Genomic DNA, 16,760 nt, shown 5'->3' with positions numbered 1-16,760 from the left:
TTCAGAGCAGAGGTTTAAAAACTGGGCTGCAGCTGCCCTCTCCAGTGAGGCCACAAATGAAGCAACTGCAATTTAGCTCAGGAGATGTTAGCCCCTCAGTCTGCAGGGTGGTCACTAAAATGCCAGCTGGCAAGAGGTCAGTGAGCTTCCCTGGGTTATGTTCTAAAGCAGGCAAAAGGTCTTCCTCTCACCTGCTCTTTCCAGGTCTGAGACCTCCAAAGCTCTGGCCACGAGTTTGGCTTTTCATCTTCTCCCTCCCTCTGTGCTAGCACAGAAGGTGTGTGTTGTGGGGGGTGGGTGTGATGGCTGGAAAGAAGGAAAATAAGGTCTTTTCTTTGGTAAATGCATAGTTCCTCCAAAACCTGCAGCCAAACATCAGAAAATCATTTTCTGCCCATGGTCTTGCTTGGTGAGCTTCCCTTTCGCAGAATCACAGCATGGTTGAGGTTTGAAGGCATGTCTGGAAACCATCTAGTCTCATCCCCTTCACTAACCAGAGCAGGTTGGGGTTTTATCTGTGTCCAAGGGTGTATGCCCCACAGCCTCTCTGGGGAACTCATTCCTGGGCAGCTTGATCACCCTCACTGAAAGAAGTTTGGTTTCATGTTGAAATGGAATTTCTGGCATTTCTCTATCACCAACAACACCCCCTTGTGTGAGCTGGGCCAGGAGTTCCTGCCTCTGTGTATCTGCTCAAAGAAGGAAGGGTTGCCTTTCTCTGTGTGCTGTTTCTGGGATGCTACATTTGTTCCCATGTCAACCATCTACCTTCATCTCTCTCAAGCAGAAAGAAATGGCAGTATCTTCTCTTGACTTCCAGTAGATTTAAAGTCTGCTTACATGTTTCTTACAGGCATGTGAAGTTGTATGTGCAGAGCCTAAATTAAAACTCAAGTTCATCTACTTAGGATGTCCTTTACAGTCTCTGGTGATGGTGTTCTGGATCACCTTCACGCTTTAATGCCAGTGTGAACAAAGGCATCTTGAGATCATGCCCTACCTTTCCTGCAAGTAACTTTTTAACCTGATAAGAATACTATTGTCATACAGCCTCTAAAGCCCAACAACACAAATGCCCGGGCTGCTGTTAACAAACATGGTGAGAGCGTATTCTCCTGGAACGGTTTGATCATGGAAGTTACTTTCATTATACCCAATTCCACTAAATATATCTCCAATTTTCCTGTCTCTACATCAAACGTTACATGTTAAGGAGCCTCGAATAACAGCTGCTGCCACTCATGTTAACTGAGAGGAGCATAAGACACTGAAGTATCTAGTTTCTCATCACTTTACGGGACGGATAAAAGTATCTGTTGTACTGACTAGTCCATCAAATATGAATGATGCAGATAGAGTGGCTGTTAACACACAGCGATCTATTTTAGTTAAATTGAAAATACACACAGGGGAGCATTTCAGCTTTGTGGGTAGAAAACACTGGAAACGTCAGGAGTTTCTTTGTTTTGTCTTTTCTGTTTGCCGGTGACAATTAGCATTTAGGGGTGCCCGGTCTGTGGCTAGGACAGGATGAGCTCTCTTCGTCTGCGACAAAGGTCAAAAATATTGTGAGTTATCCAACCAAATCTCACGAAATTGAGGACGAGGTGCTTGCCTCATTTTACCATTCTAATTTTACCAGAATACTCAGCTCTTTTGTACATCATTAACACAAGCATTTACAAAGCCGGTCCCTCTGGAGGATGACAGCAATTGTTTTGCTTAATGTTTAATGGCTTCCTCTCCCTCTGGACTCTGTGCCAGGGCATATTGTAATGAACAAGCTCTGCAAGAATATTATAGCCTCACTTCATTTATTAGGACGCTTTACATAGAAATTTATTTTGCACAACCATGAATTATATAAACACACAAATTAAAGATACATACGCAGTAACTGCTTGCAGAGAGCATTGTCTGCAGCAAACTCATTAGGAGAATGAATTGCTCTGTAGAAAATCACTTAACCTTTGTGGATTTCCTGGTACTGTGTTTATTAATGCCCTTGCTTTATTTTGAAATAATATCTCTGTGTTATCTGAAAACATGCTCCAGACTTGAAAATTAATGTATAGCATGAAGATTTCCTCTGAATATACTAATTATACTGAAAACAAAAAGTAGTGAGGTCTCATTCTGCGCTCCAGTGTCCGTGTACAGAGGAGTACAGATGTGTCCACCTGTGCAAAGACTTTTGAAAGCAGAAAGTGTATCAAGTGATACAGGGCTAAACTCCTTCAGAGGAGGAAAAGAAAAAGAATAAGACTAAAAGGCTGTGGTTTCCCAAATGGGCGAATGTTAATTACAAGCGGAAGGCTTCACTGAATAGCCTTTATCACTGGGCTCAACGGCTAACGTTCTGCTGTGGAAAATATTTCTCCAAGAGCAAATGGAGATAAGGAAAATAGCAGACTAACTTTTTGGCAAAATGTCTACTTCAGTCAGAAAAACAATGCTCAACATGCACATGTTTCTGTCAGGAAGGTTGCTAGCAGGAATATGGCAACTCTAGTAATTTCACAAGTAGTAAAAACAGGATGTATCAGGAATAGCACGCTGGGTACAGAATAACTCGCACCGAAATGCTCGGCTGCAGGAAGCTGTGTGTGCACGGAGACCTGCACCAGTAGATATTTTCAGTGTCAAAGCATCACTGAAGCCTTATATAGTAACTTTGTGATAACAAAAGCTAGCGATTAGTCACTGAAAATTTCAAGTGGCCTTGGTAACCTGGCTGCCGACTCATTCTGTGGTCTGTCTTGTTTATTGGGACTGCTGTGACCCAGGTAACTGAGGAGAAGCTGTTGCAGGTACCTATCAGGGGTCCTTACTTGCCATCATGCTGCTGACTGCATGGATATATGGGACTATGAAAGAAAGGCAATGGAAAGATTTGGTTCAGTAGGCTTTAAGTCTGTAGCCTTATTTCAAGAACATACTATGGAACTGAAAGCAGGCAGTGACACTGAGGTTATTGGAGCAGACCGACGTTCCTTGAACCCGTTGTCATTTTGGGTTTTGATGCTGCTTCTGTGGCACAGAGTTGCTTCTGCCTTTGCTGTGAGAATACCCATCATTGTATGCATGCTGCGTCGTGCTTATATCTTACATAGCTACAATTATAACCCTGGACAGTGAGTCAGTAGAGAGCAAAGGTTATTGACTTCCAATGAGAGCTTCCAGATGATATTAATACAAATAGAAGAAAACTTTGGCCTTGAGGGGTAAGCTCCAGCAGAAGGCTACTTGGAATAATTAAACCTATCATACAGGTCATGTCTTCCTGAAATGAGTTGAAAAGCAATATTAACCTAAGTGAAACTCCAGCCTCCTTAGAGGTTCGAAGCCCTGGAACTGACTGCAAAGGCATTGGGGTGGGCTCGAAGTTGGTCCTGAGGATGTGTATGCTGCAGCTGGCAGCACACCTGAGTCTTGCAATCACTTAACTGTGAAATAAGAATTAAAAAATAAATAAATAAAAAAATTTGCTGCTTCGGCACATTGGCATCTAGTGCTTTATCCTTTTCACATTGTGGATTCAGCATGGAATGGTTGCCAGCAGGGGAAGGAGGGTGGGTAGGGAGGGTGTTGCAGATACTGCCTGTAAAGTAAGTAGAAGAACTGGAAGGGGGCAGGGGAGGAATCAATGAGATGGAGAGAGGAAGATCTGAACTCCTGCAACCCTGGTGCTCTGGTGTTTCACTTCCATTTAGAAAAGGAAGCAGCTTGTGAGAGACTGCTAATGCTGATAGGTTATGGATCAACAGACTTCAGTTTCCTATGAATTACATGAACAGTCTTATTTATTGCTGGAGGTTATACGAGGTTAACCCTGTGTATTGGGGCTGTAAGATTTCTCAAGAGCAATACAAACAAGGGCTGAACAACTGAAGTGTCGAGTCTGCAAAAGCTCCTGATCTAAACACAGTAATTTACAAAGACAAGTGAAGCAAGGTTACATATTTCTGGCGGAGACTTACAAGAAGAATATCCCTTGTAACTATTTAGATTTTTCTCCTATAAGAGCAAAGGGAGAAGAAGATGATGCTAAAGTCAGTTAGTGGTATGTTGTCCTCTTCTGTAAGAAAAGGCAATGAATTTTAGAGCTGTTCTTTCTAGTGATACCAAAACAGCTCTGATTTTGAAAGCACCTTCATTATCCTGGAGCTAGATTATAATGATTTGTAAGTTGAAACAAAAGCATAACTTTGTTTTAGTTATAAACTGACATAACTGATAATCTTATCAGCATTATCTGGTCACAAATGAGTCTCTTCTAACTATAAAAGTGAAATTCAACTCTGGAACAAAAATGCTTGCTGGATACTGAGCGTCTCTTTATATTTTAGATTTTGCATAATGAAGTTATCCACTATATGTGGATGAACATTGCTGTTTTCACAGTAGGTTGGTAACATGTTTCTGTCATGTGGGATGACTGGAAGCACAACATTTTGGTTTTCCTGGTATAGTTATTAACATGAATGAAAATGTGCATACCCGCGTTTGAGAAAGTGGATAGACTGTCAAATCCATTGGTCAAATGTTCAGAGAGATAAAAGCTGAAGACATTTTTCAATTCAGTAAGACAGACAGCTGTTCACCTATAATTCAGTAGTGAATGGTGAGTTGTATATGATAAATCCTCTAACTGCTCTATTGGAAATCATGCATGCTTATTGTTTTTACATAGGTTTCGGGGTTTTGTGGTTTTTTCTTAAAGCTCTTCAACATGCACACGTTCCCGTCTTCCACCTCACTCTTCCAAATGCAATCATCTCTGTTCGTAATTGACCTAAGTGATCACCATGGTTTCCAATTCAATTCAGGTCCCCAAAGAGGTCTTTTAATTAAGAAGCTCTAATAGAATCTCAGAGAAAACTTCTAAGTCCCCAGTCTTCAGGCTGAGCTGGAGATCTCGGGGGTGTCTGTGGCCAACTAGTACGAGACCCTGAACATGTCCTTTGTGGAAAGGTTATATCCTACGCAGAAATTTGTGTTAGTGGATCTTAGAGATGCAGACATCCCATGGAAAATTCCTAGGGATCACACAAAGCTGAGAAGTTCTGTAGTAGGCTGCTGTTGAGCAGTGGGTAGTGACCAAGAGACTGTTGAGGTGGAAGCGGGCGCACACAGAAATGTCTGTGTATCAAACTCCAACTACAGTTTGTGTAAGGTACTCAGCCCAGCTCGCAGTCAGCTCAGTAATTGCAGATGTGTACATAGGTGGGATTTCCAAAACTGCTCGGGATTGGTCTCTGTTTATTTCAGTGGGGACAATCCCACCTTGTGCGTGTGCAGGTCTGCAGAGCATCGTGTGCTGATGTTTACTCAGCAGTTGGTACTAATCTCCAGGAAACAACCTGTGCTTGCTGGACTGTGGTTGCGATGTTTGGTAATGTTGTGCAAAAGTACTTGAGAATGCTTTCACACCAGGAACTTCAGCATTAGCCATGTAGGGGAACAAAAAGTGGAACTGGAAAACACTTCTAGACTCTTAGAAGTATGGCATTTGCTGAAAAGTAAAGTTCCAGAAAACTGAAACCACATATAAACTTCAGATAACTTTGATGAATAGTTCTTGGCTGGAAGACAGAAAGGAAAATTTAAATGGTTTGTGCTGATTGTTTCAGGATTAAACATCTTGAATTTTTGTTTCAAATGCTCTCCCTTCTGGCAATTCTCTCAAAACTTCTGGTCATATAAATCTGAGTTACTGAAGATACTACTTGAGGAGTCTTGTCAGAACAATATTTTGTTTAATTGGAGGGTTTTATTTAAGCTCTTTATTTTGTTGAAAATCTCTGAAGTTTTTCTTTGGAATGTAGCTTGAAACAAATTTTTGTTTTCAACTTCTCTGTTAGCTGACTGAACAGAACATGATATTTGCAAATACCCAAGAGGGGACAGTGGGAGAACAGAAAAAAAAATAAAAGCTTTGGTTGTGATAAGCCATCCTCTTTGCACAGCAGAACTCCAAGACCAGACCTGGACCACTTGTATAGAGGCACCTGTACATTTCTACACCTTGTAATTGCACCAACATGTGTCTAATATGGGCCACTCGGATGATTTATAGAAGTCATTTATACTGCATTTCTATAACAAGTGCGTGGAAATTTCCATTAACTCCCCCTCCACAGAAGAGACCTGGAAGAAAAAAGGGTGTGAAGGAGGACCGTGCCATGCAGTGATGGGGACATGGTAGTCAGGGGTGGGAGGCAGACTGCAGAAAGGAACAGTACCCGAGACACAGTGAAGTGGCCTGTTCTGCACAGAAAAACACCTCTCCCTTGGCTCCACTCCTGACTGAGCTGGTTTTTCATCTGGTGAAAAATGGGGATGAAATACCTCCCTTGCTATCCTTTGAAAAACACTTCAGTATCCTCAAAGGAGATATAAGAGCAGCATCATTATAAGTGGGAAATGAATTGCTCTCTTGCTGGATTTAGCAGCTTCCTGTTTTGGAAACCCAAGATACCATCTCAAATTTCTGTTTGTTGTCAGCCTAGAAGAAGAGACTCAGAGGCTGCAAAGCTTCTGGTGAGGCAGCACTTCATTTGCTAATTGTCTCTGCCAGACAATGTCATTTACACTGAGCACAAAATCACCTCTAACCTCCACTGACCAGAAAATCGTTATATTCTTGAACTCCCATCCTTCTGAAACAGTACCGGGCATTGCAAACTCAGGCTGTGTGTGTCAGCCCCTCTCATGGGGCAACAAAATACAGGGATACTTATTGCTGGTTCATTTACAAACATCCCCATTTCCAGGCCTAATTACAATATCATAAACATCTGCATTATAAAAAAGATGTTTTGACTTGCCATGCATAATGTAATGATGCTTCTGCTTTGAGGACTGTTCTGTCCTTTGAGAGGCACAGGACTGGCATCTGCCCTGAGCATGCTGTGGAAGGGTCCAGGTCCTGTGCTTCAGGCTGAACTTGGGTCTCTGGTGCAGGGTGGAGGTTCAGAGAGGCCTTTGGAGTCAGGAGACTGGGGAAGGGCTGCTTGACATCGGCTCCCTCACAGCCCGGTGTTTTTGCACGTTTCTGTCAGAAAAGCTAGTGAAGCTGAGCTTTGCCTCTGTAAGAGCTTTGCAGTAAGGAAAATGTTTCCTGTTTTACAGTTTTAATTGCTCTTTTGCTGTTTTAGGCCATGTTACAATGATTGCCATTTTTGCTGTATAAAATTCAGATGTTCTGTCCACCTGCTTCTTCTCCTCCATCAGCTGGATGATCACAGTGGCTACATCAGTTTTAGATGGGATCAGACCTGAAAGTGGCAGCTCTGATACGCAGGGCAATGACCTGCAAGGCTTTTCCCCTCATTATTAAACACTTACTGAAGTTGGAGCACTGAGGAAACCATTGAATCACGCTGTTCAGTTGGTGGATGGTTTTGGCTGTAAGACGTTGCTCTTTGTTTTGGAGACAACATAGCAGAGGAATCTGGCTTGACAGCCATAGCTCAGTTAAATGCTATGGTGACTGCTGAAGGCAACAGAATAAGTCAGTGTTACCCAGGTCTACTTCCTCTAACAGCAGTCTTTAAAGAGCAGGAGGTTATGTGTATAGTTTTCCTTTGTTCCAAGGACTGGTTCAGGCATGTCTGACTGGGATGTGACATCTCCTGAGGGATGTGGTTAAAGACAGACAAAGTAAACACTGCTGCTTTGGTGACTCCACAAAAATCTGATAGCCAGAGACTGTCATGGAAGTGAGCACCTGGGCAGCAGCGATGCTTCTCATCTCTTCCTTTAGGAAGTTTATGGGACTGCTAAATGTAAGGAACTGCTAAATATCTGGACCTCACATGAAGCAGGAATATATTGTATGTATCTGAGTTAGTTTTACCCATTCTGCAGAAGAAAGAACTGGAGGTATGAATAAATTATTCTAAATTATATAAAACATAGAATAAATTATTAAAAATTATTAAATTATTCTTAATGACCTTTCAAGAGTTTCATGTCAAAATTACCACTTGGCTCTCGGCAAGGGAAGAAGTGATTCTGTATTAAAGGTGGAGCTCCTTCCAGCAAAAATGAGGGGTGAAAAGGCTTATTTAAACAGAAAGGGAATATTAAACATCTGTGTGATGCAGAGAGGATAACAGACAATGTGCCAGCATTAGAATGGAAGCAAAGATGAGTGGTGTCCCTCAGAGGGGACTGAACAATGAAATTCTCAAGCTTTTGCTGGGGTTCAGGTGCATGCCTCCAGTTGGGCTCCTGCATGGAGGGGCCATGGAAGCCTTCTCCCTCCATCTCCCACACCAGCGTTTCACTTCCTTTCTGTGAAAAAGTTAGAAAAAGACAGGGGGAGAGTCAGAGGTAAGTATTTTGTTTGCTTGGATTTCCAATTTTAAGACTGTACAAACAGCTGAAGGACTTAATTCTGTTACTGCTGCAGACGAACCTCGTTCTGCTTGAGTTATTCTGAATACACTCATAAACCAAAGCAGCCACAGTTATGAAGAAATGTTGTTCAAAAACCCCATCCTTAATCTCATTTAAGTATGAAACTAAGGGGCTGACTTTTTAAGAAGGCCCTCTTGAAGCTTGCCTAAAAGATTAATGGGTAAATGCAAAGAATGCTCTGGAAACTCTTGAATGGAGACATTTTATTTCCAAATAACCACAGGAGTAACTGTTTGTAGCAAAAAAATGATTAATGGCATTGCCACCAAAATAAGGTGAGTCCCTAAACTTGATGGCATAGTATTTGCATGTTACCTCAATGTTACAGTTTCTCACACTACCTTTGTTTATTTTTACTGGAAGAAGCACAAGAAAAGCATGATGCTTGCTTAAATCTCCATAAATCCAAACATCTGAAGCTACATTACTCCTTTTTCCTGGCTCTGTTCCTCTCTGAAAGCACGCTGCTTGCATGCTCACTCTCGTTTTTCCCATGAACTACAGGGTGTAGGCCAAAATACCCTTTGCAACTGGTAACTTGCTAGGCACACTAGGTTCCAGTTAATATAACAACTGAACGTTTCATAATATTCGAAGTATCCATGGCATGAATGTATTAAAAGTCCTGAAACTCGCAGGAAATAGCAGCGTTTTTTGTTTTCCACAGGGTCAATTTTATTCATCTGGTGAAGGCATCTTACAATGACAAGAAAAAGTTAAGTGACATGGAAAACTGACACCCATGTTAACAATATTAGAGTGGCTTGTAGGACATGCTTTCTATGTGTAAAAGCTGAGCACCTCTCTGTGCACCAGCTCAGGGAGGTTCTTATTTGTATCATCATGGGCCACTATGCAATGGCGCAGTGTTGCATCCCTATCAGTGGTTTTAGCTACTGACTGGCATGTATTTCTGTGGGAAAATCAGCTGGATCTTTTAGTATCCAGTCACTTGGGAACCTGCTGTGGTTTGCTGGTGCTGAAGGCACAAGCAAGTTCATTAAAGGCAAAGTTGGAGGAACCATCTTGGCAACTGCTGAGTCAGTGTTTACCTGCCCTCCTGCCAATGTCACCAACTGACAGATGACTCGGCTTCTCATTTCTAAGAAAATAACTTAATATCTGACTACGCACTGACATCCTGCAGCACTGAACAACACCTCAGCAGTAGGGAGGCCATTGCCCAGAGCCAGGCTTAGGGAACAGTCTGAGCATCATTAAACCAGTGTGAATGAAGGGGTGTTGGTGAACATGACTGTGAAGTTGGCACCAAGGCAGTGCTGAGAGGCACCCAGACGGGCACTGCAATTGTCCCTTCGGGCATAAAGCAGCTCCCCTTAGCCAAAAAAAGGAGGGAAAGATGTCTCAGCTACACATGCCCATTGCATAATTGTCAAATATGCCTGTAATACAATTCCTTCAGAGGCAATTACTGCTGCAGTGTGGTTGCTTTGGGAAGCCTTCCTCTCCAAGGCTGAACTGCAACTATCAAACCTCTGTTGGTTTGGCTGAAAAAGGATCATGGTAGTGATGTCTTTTTACTAAAAAGGATTATTTCCCACTCTGCTGTCATTAAAACAATATATAAACTAGTCAAACTCATTCTTCACCAAGACTCTCTGAAAATGAAACATTTTTTTGATAAAATAACTGTAATTCAAACTGCAGCAGCCAGTGCTGTGCCTGCTTTGGTACCCAGCCAGTGAATTTTAAAGGAAACACCCTCCAGGACTGTTCTCCATTTGGATTTATTAGTCATTACCAAGAAAAGATAATTAGCACTTCTGAAGCATTGTGATAATCAGTAGCATGAACTGTTACCAATAGAAACGGACTGGGGTACTTGTGCGGCGCAGGAGTTTGCAGCTCTGCTGTACTCCCTGTACGGAATGAATACATGGGTGGGCAGATTCTCAGCTGGAGGAAATGCTCCTAACTACCAACTGCTCCAATGGAGCTAATGACACTTTACACAGTGTAAAGCTCCACTTTACAGGGGAGCTGTTCCCTGTCCTATTGGGCTTCTCCTTCTGTTATCCTGGAGGCAGATTAATTTTTTTTTACAGTATTCTTGTTGGCCAAAGGCAACGGCACATACTACTCCTTTACTACACAACAGGAAAATAGAAGGCAATTATTTTTCTTTTTGTATGCACCCTGCCAACAAAAAGGAAAATAACCTTGTGGTGGAACAAGAGGAACCTGATCCTTTAGGCAGCAATGTGGTTTTTTTAATCTCCCTCTTTCAAAACTAATGAATGACAAAACTATTGGATTCAAGTCTGTGCTAAAACTCAGAGAATTGGTTCCCCAAACTTATTGTTCCCCAAACTTCCATTACTTACGAACTGAAATAATCATGAGAGATGGCATGTAAATCTTGTGTTCTTAAATTTCAAAGAGTATTAAACATGCCAGGCTTCCTGCCACACAAGTATTACTGAGCTCAGACAAGTAATTCTATCAGATTTATCAATGTTGCTATCTAAATAAATATCACAATACATAGGCTTGTCTGAAATAGTTGTCTTTGTTTTTCTGTATCTGGAAGTGTGAGCAAAATACATGCTGAATAAGAGAGGTAGCATGTAAGCTTGGGAACGCTTCTGTTTTGGTGAGCATGAGTAACAAAGATAGCTAGAGGATTTACCCCCAAAATACTTGTAAGTCTGCAACAACCTCTTTCTTTCCTGCACTGTACAGATTATTTCAGGCCAATACAACACCCCTCCAGCCAAAAGGCATTCTGTATCCCCTGGGAAGCACACAGCAAATCTCGGGATTAAGGTCAGTGTGCACGCAAAGCACTTTGTCTGCAGGTGCTGCAGGGGCTGTGGTGTGGTGTGGTGTGCTGGTAAAGGGTACCTTACCCATGGTGATTCCTGTTGATGCTGATGGCCTTTAGTCATGTACATCTTCCTGGAGCAGAGGCTTTCAGGACTGCAATTCCAATGCCAGTAACACTCATTAACGCACTTGAGAAAGATGGGACCACGCTGGCAACATCTGAGTTGTTGACGCACTCAAAGTATTCGTGAATGTTTGCCCCTCTCCTAGGAAGATGACTGCTGTGGCAAGTCTGATTATTGCCAGGATGAAGTTTGCCAGATAGCAACAAACAAGCTGTTTACTACAGAAGTAAATGGGTCTATAAGTGTTTGCTTTTCAGCCGCTGCTGGGAAACAGGCACCCTCCTGCCAGGTCACAGACCAGCTATGTTACAGACCTCTTAAAGCAGTTCCTTGGTCATGGATGCGTAGCTTGTACTCAAATAACTGTCCAGTACACAGGAGTTGCTATGGCAGTGCTTTACAAATATACATTGCACAACGGATCGGTGATGTTGGACCACACTGACTCTTTTTTTGTGTCTTACACAAAAGGTTTGCTTCCACCCTGGAAACTGTGGAGCAGAACAAATACCAGAATATAACATGTATCTATATCTGTCTCTACTTAAGTGTATTGTCAGATTGCATCTGACTGTGGAACTGGGTTTAAAACACCTGGGTAACAATTTGCACATTATGCCAACAGCAGCATCTCTACCCCTCCCCTTCCCTCTTTCCCACCTGCAGTGCAGAGCAAGATGACTTCATAGCATCCTTCACACCAAAATAGGTCTCGGCTGTGTCTTTTTGTCTTCATGAAACTCATTTAATTCTGGTACTTTAACACCTACTCTTTCCTCTGCTGCTGGTGCTATTGCAAACAATAAATGCGTCCGGGTAACACTGTCTCCTTGGAAACCTGCCTCTGGCCCAAAAAAGTCAGTTTTGGTGCCTGTGTGGTACTGGAAAGCCAGAGAACTCATGGGTCAAGCACCTTTTCATGGCTGGGCTACTTTCACCTGGATTGAAACCAACCTAGATCAGACCTGGAATCCCTCGGTGAATAGATAAATAATCTGGGCTATTGCACCAGGATGATTTAATGGGAAAAAGTAAAAATATTGGCCTGGCATTGCACCAGGCTGCTGAGAGAAACCTGAGAACAGTGTAATTCCCTTGGTGAGCACATCTTGAGGGAAGGCTGGGGGCAGGAGCTCTGCCATGGTGTGGTCTGGGAGCACTGCAAGGGCCTAACTCTCCATTACCCCGCAGATTTCCAAATAATTGTAAACAATGCTGACTTCAAGTCTGCTGCCAGAGCCTCAGGCTCTTTAAGAAATAACCCCAATTCATTTATTGCCTAAGGATATTATAATTTCCAGAGTGAACTAGTTAAGGATCACAATACTGGGCGGAATTATAGTACAAGGTATGTTTTAGTGCAAACTTACTTATGAAATAGTCACAAATCTTCTTTGGAAGAAAATAGGCACAAAGCCCCAACATTTTTTTTTTTTTTTGTAGAAAAGTGCCTGCAGCAAATTTCTGCATCATTTTTATCTTGGGACTGGTCTGGACAGGGCTGGCTCCCATGGGTTGTGTGACAGCACGGTACAGCTCCACCGTGCTGCCAAGGCCCCAGGGAGGTCAAGCAGAGCTAAGGAGCAGCTTAGCAGGGGGTATTGCCAGCTGTGTCCCCTGCCCTGGCTGTGCCAGCCATGGGGAGGCTGTGCGGATTAGAAGCTCTTCACTCTTACATCTGATACGATACGCAAATTGATCCTGCTCCGCTGAAGGCTCAACTCCATACCTCTCATGTGAAATTTCTAAGGACAATCCAAAGATTTAGTTTCAAGAAAGAAGTAATTCATATATACACACACTGCCTTCAGCATACTTTCCCTTAAGAGACTGCTGGCATCTTTTGTATCATGAAAAGATGGATATGAAAATGTTTTGTGTCAGGAATGGTAATGCAGTAGAGTACAGAGTTCAGTCACTATATAATGGTAAAAACTATATTCCTCACTAAAAGTGATGCAAGAGGTGATTAATAAGAATGAAGCTTAGAGTTAGCTACTTCATGTAAAGCCTTTCAATAAATATGTAAGTGGAGATACATATATGTTTTTAATACTAGTTCAAGTGTGAACTGATTTGGTCTTTGGTCTTTCTGCTTTCGTGAATTATACTGCAATATTAGCTTTTCTAAAAAATAAGTATTTTTAATTTAAATTGGTCTAGGCAAGTGCTACACTAAATACAGTGAGCATATGCAGTATATAAAAGCAAGGTAGGAAAAAGGATTATCAAAATAGCTGAAATAATTTTGTGAACAGCATATACTACATGTCTATTTGGTGCAATTGTCATTCTTGTCCTGTCAGATCTGCGGGGAGGCAGCCACATGTTTAAGCACAACTTGGTCAAATTAGTTGGTGCATTTACTCCTGTTTAGAGCAGGTCTGGGCTTTAATTCAGGGCTTGGGGTTTCATCTTTAATGAACACTGAAGGTGCAAGTGCTTTGAACAGCTGTACCCTGGCATGATCTTTCTACAGTCACCTTAAACCAACACTTTGAAATAAGCCTTGATACTAACTTTAACAGGAGGTTAGCCAGGCACCTGTGAAGAAAAAGGCATTCTCTATTTCTGCGTGTTGCAAATTCTTCTACAGTTCAGCTTGTCTCAGCTAAGCATGTAGACCTGAGCCCCATCCTGGAACTACTTGTCCCAGTTCCAGGTTACAATGGCACTTTTCTGTTGGGCTTTTTCTTTGTTTATTTATTTGGTTTTGGTGTCTGTCCAGGGAACGAAGGTGCTTAGCTGCAGGGAAAAGCTTCAGAGCTCCCTGGGTATGACAGTGAATGGAATGACAGGACTGGTGGATTCAAGGTCCAGTGCAGTAAGGAAGCACTCGATGGCTGCTTCGTTTTTCCCCTGAGCTTGCAAGACCTCTCCAAGGCTGTTCCAGGCAATGTGGCTGGTGCTCTGGATACGGATGGCATCTCTGAGGACTTTCTGGGCCAGTTCCCTCCGCCCAAGTCTGCTCAGCACCAGGCCCTGTCAACAAACAAGTGATGAACAGTTAACAACAGCACAAAACAGAGGAGGAAATGGAGCACCCCCAGCTGCCATAAAGCTGAGGTGCCGTATGAGTCCTATGGAGGGGTTATTTAAAATAATAATTGTGAAAGTAATTTTTTTTTAAGCAGACACGGATCCAGCAAGTGCTCCTGCTGTGTGTTACTGGGAGAGCGTATACTGGTGCTATACAGAAGAAAGGTTATAGGCCCTTTAAGTATCCCTCTCTCCTTGCCCAGAAAACAGAGGTTCAATTACACACCATAACTTGCACATCTGGAACATCCAGCTGAGGTTGAAGTAAAGTCTCTCATCTCCTACATCTCAAGCATATAGAAAGATCTTTCTTAACAAATAGGGGGCAGAGGGATGTGGTCCCCTTCCAGTCTTCTATGGGCAGGCTGTATGTAACAGCATGGAATGTAAGCTCTGTCCTCCTGCACTCCAATGTAGATCCTAAAGCAGTGTGGGGGAGGAGAAGGATGCAGGAACCTTGTTTAAAAAGCTGTCCTTAGGGTAAGAAAAGACACAAGTGGGTGTAACCATCTGGAAGGAACAGGAGGGGGAGGATGAAAGACGTGTTAGGAAGAACATGTTTTCCTATAGGGCTCTCATGGATGTGGATCTGAACCCACAAAGCACCTAATGAGCCAGACTCCATGTTAATTATACAGCAGTCAACCACACTGAGCCCTGACAGGTCATGAGGGCTTTGCAGGACACAACGCATTAGTGGCACTTCTCTGCTTCCTCCTGAAGGTGCACACAGCAGGATGAACCTCCCACCAGCTTCACCCAGGGGTGGCCTCTGGAAGAAGCAGCCAACACTGCCATGTTGGCTGCCAAGCTCTGCATGGCCTCTGCCTGCACTCACCCATGGAAATGCTGGAAAGTGGGATGATTACCTCACTTCATGCTTTGCCTGGGAAAACATAGTTGGTGGATGCATATATTTATAAAGAAAGTCATTAGCTTAATCTTTAATGTGCCTAATTGCTTTTAGTTCACATGAAAAGATGGAAGAAACCTGAAATCTCTTGCAACTAGAACCCAAGTAAATTTCTGATGAAAGAATGGTGACGCTTTTGGAAATAGTTAAGATTTTTCCTTTCCTGTTTTCTTTGATTTTCCAAAAGTACCACTAGACACAGTGTGCATCAGCATGACTAAGACCTTAAGGCCAGTGATAATATTAACACCTACAGAAACACATTAATTTGCCTGAGACAAAAATTAAGAAACACCCATTTAATCAAGTACTGGTGGTGCTATGAAAAGTTTCAGTGCCTCCTTCTTGCCCATAACCTTGACCTGAATAATCAACTCAGAATCATATCTGATAATTTAGAGATGCAGTGGGGGTGTTTTTTCTTTAAGTTTCTCTCTGTGTAGGAAAACAACAAGGCAACAGGGTCTAATCTTACCATTGCCTTGGGAGCAGGCACACATGGCACAGAGGTACCCTGGTGGGAGAGGCTGGTACCCCTGGAGGTAGCTGCCTGGAGATGACTGCAGGCACGTAACGACAGACTGGAAGGAATTTGTGCAATTATAATTTGAGTCACCCGCTTGACAGGGATAATGAGGCATAGAAAGGGCAAGTAGTGTGGCCATAGCAAATCTGCTGCTGAGCCAAGAATAGACAGGAGTTATCTCAGCTCAAGTTTGTCCTCAACCACAAACTCACTCTTTCTAAAAACTCTTCTTGTTTCACTGACCGAGCAGAGCCGATTGTGCTCTCTGGTGGCCGGGGACCCATCGCTGTCCTCGCCCTGACACTAAGCAGCATCCAGCTTCTCAGTGCTCTCAGAGGCTGCTGGCCCTGGAGGCACAGAGGCCAGCGAGCCTGTGCAGCTGCTGCCTGTCAACCCTCTCCAACGAGGAGGAGAATTCCCTCCCTGTTTGAATTCCCTCCCTGGTTGACATCTCGCGCCTCTCAACAATGCTGCAGTGAAATCCACCTCATCGTAAACTGCTCGTGCAGCACAGCTCCCTTGTGCTCCCCAGCACCCTTGCTGGTCAAGAACCAAAGACTGGCCTGGCTTCCTGGTGTTTACTCTGCCTAGGCTTGAAGTCCCTGCAGCTGTTCTGCAGCACTGGAGGAGGCTGTATGCAAACCCAGGTACTGGGGGAGATGCTGAAGCTGACACCCACCAGTAAGTGCAGCACATGTGAACATCTGCTCATAGGTATTCAGTGCTTTCAAATTTGCCAGTTTAGCTGAAAAAAGATCTGTGAACTCTCAAAAAGGGCAACTCCAGGCTCTTCAAAGCCAGGGGAAGGCCCCCTGTTGACGCTGCAGTATACTGCATGAGCAAAAAACTGCTGTATGGTTCTGGAGAGAAACACAGGAAATATTTGTTAAACAAGTTTAAGATTTCCTGCCTCCTCTTTTCTTACATGCATGGCTGTTGGTAC

At 43.0% G+C, this 16,760-nt stretch overlaps 1 protein-coding gene across 7 annotated transcripts in view; it reads right to left on the bottom strand.

Moving 5' to 3' along the window:
- Positions 1–8,613: 8,613 nt before the first annotated feature.
- TTC7A (tetratricopeptide repeat domain 7A) overlaps positions 8,614–16,760 on the bottom strand; it is a 175,907-nt gene continuing 167,760 nt past the window's right edge. For all 7 annotated transcript variants that reach the window (XM_039379115.1, XM_027748906.2, XM_039379114.1 and 4 more), the window contains one exon: positions 8,614–14,321. In XM_039379115.1, the coding sequence (XP_039235049.1) occupies positions 14,100–14,321 (222 nt within the window). In that variant the 3' untranslated portion in view covers positions 8,614–14,099. The remainder of the gene's footprint in view (positions 14,322–16,760) is intronic.

Source organism: Pipra filicauda, unplaced genomic scaffold, assembly GCF_003945595.2.
Source record: "Pipra filicauda isolate LSUMZ 115617 unplaced genomic scaffold, ASM394559v2 scaffold156_size1729456_pilon, whole genome shotgun sequence".
In the NCBI taxonomy this organism is placed as follows: domain Eukaryota; kingdom Metazoa; phylum Chordata; class Aves; order Passeriformes; family Pipridae; genus Pipra; species Pipra filicauda.
This window is presented reverse-complemented; position numbering and strand designations above follow the sequence as displayed.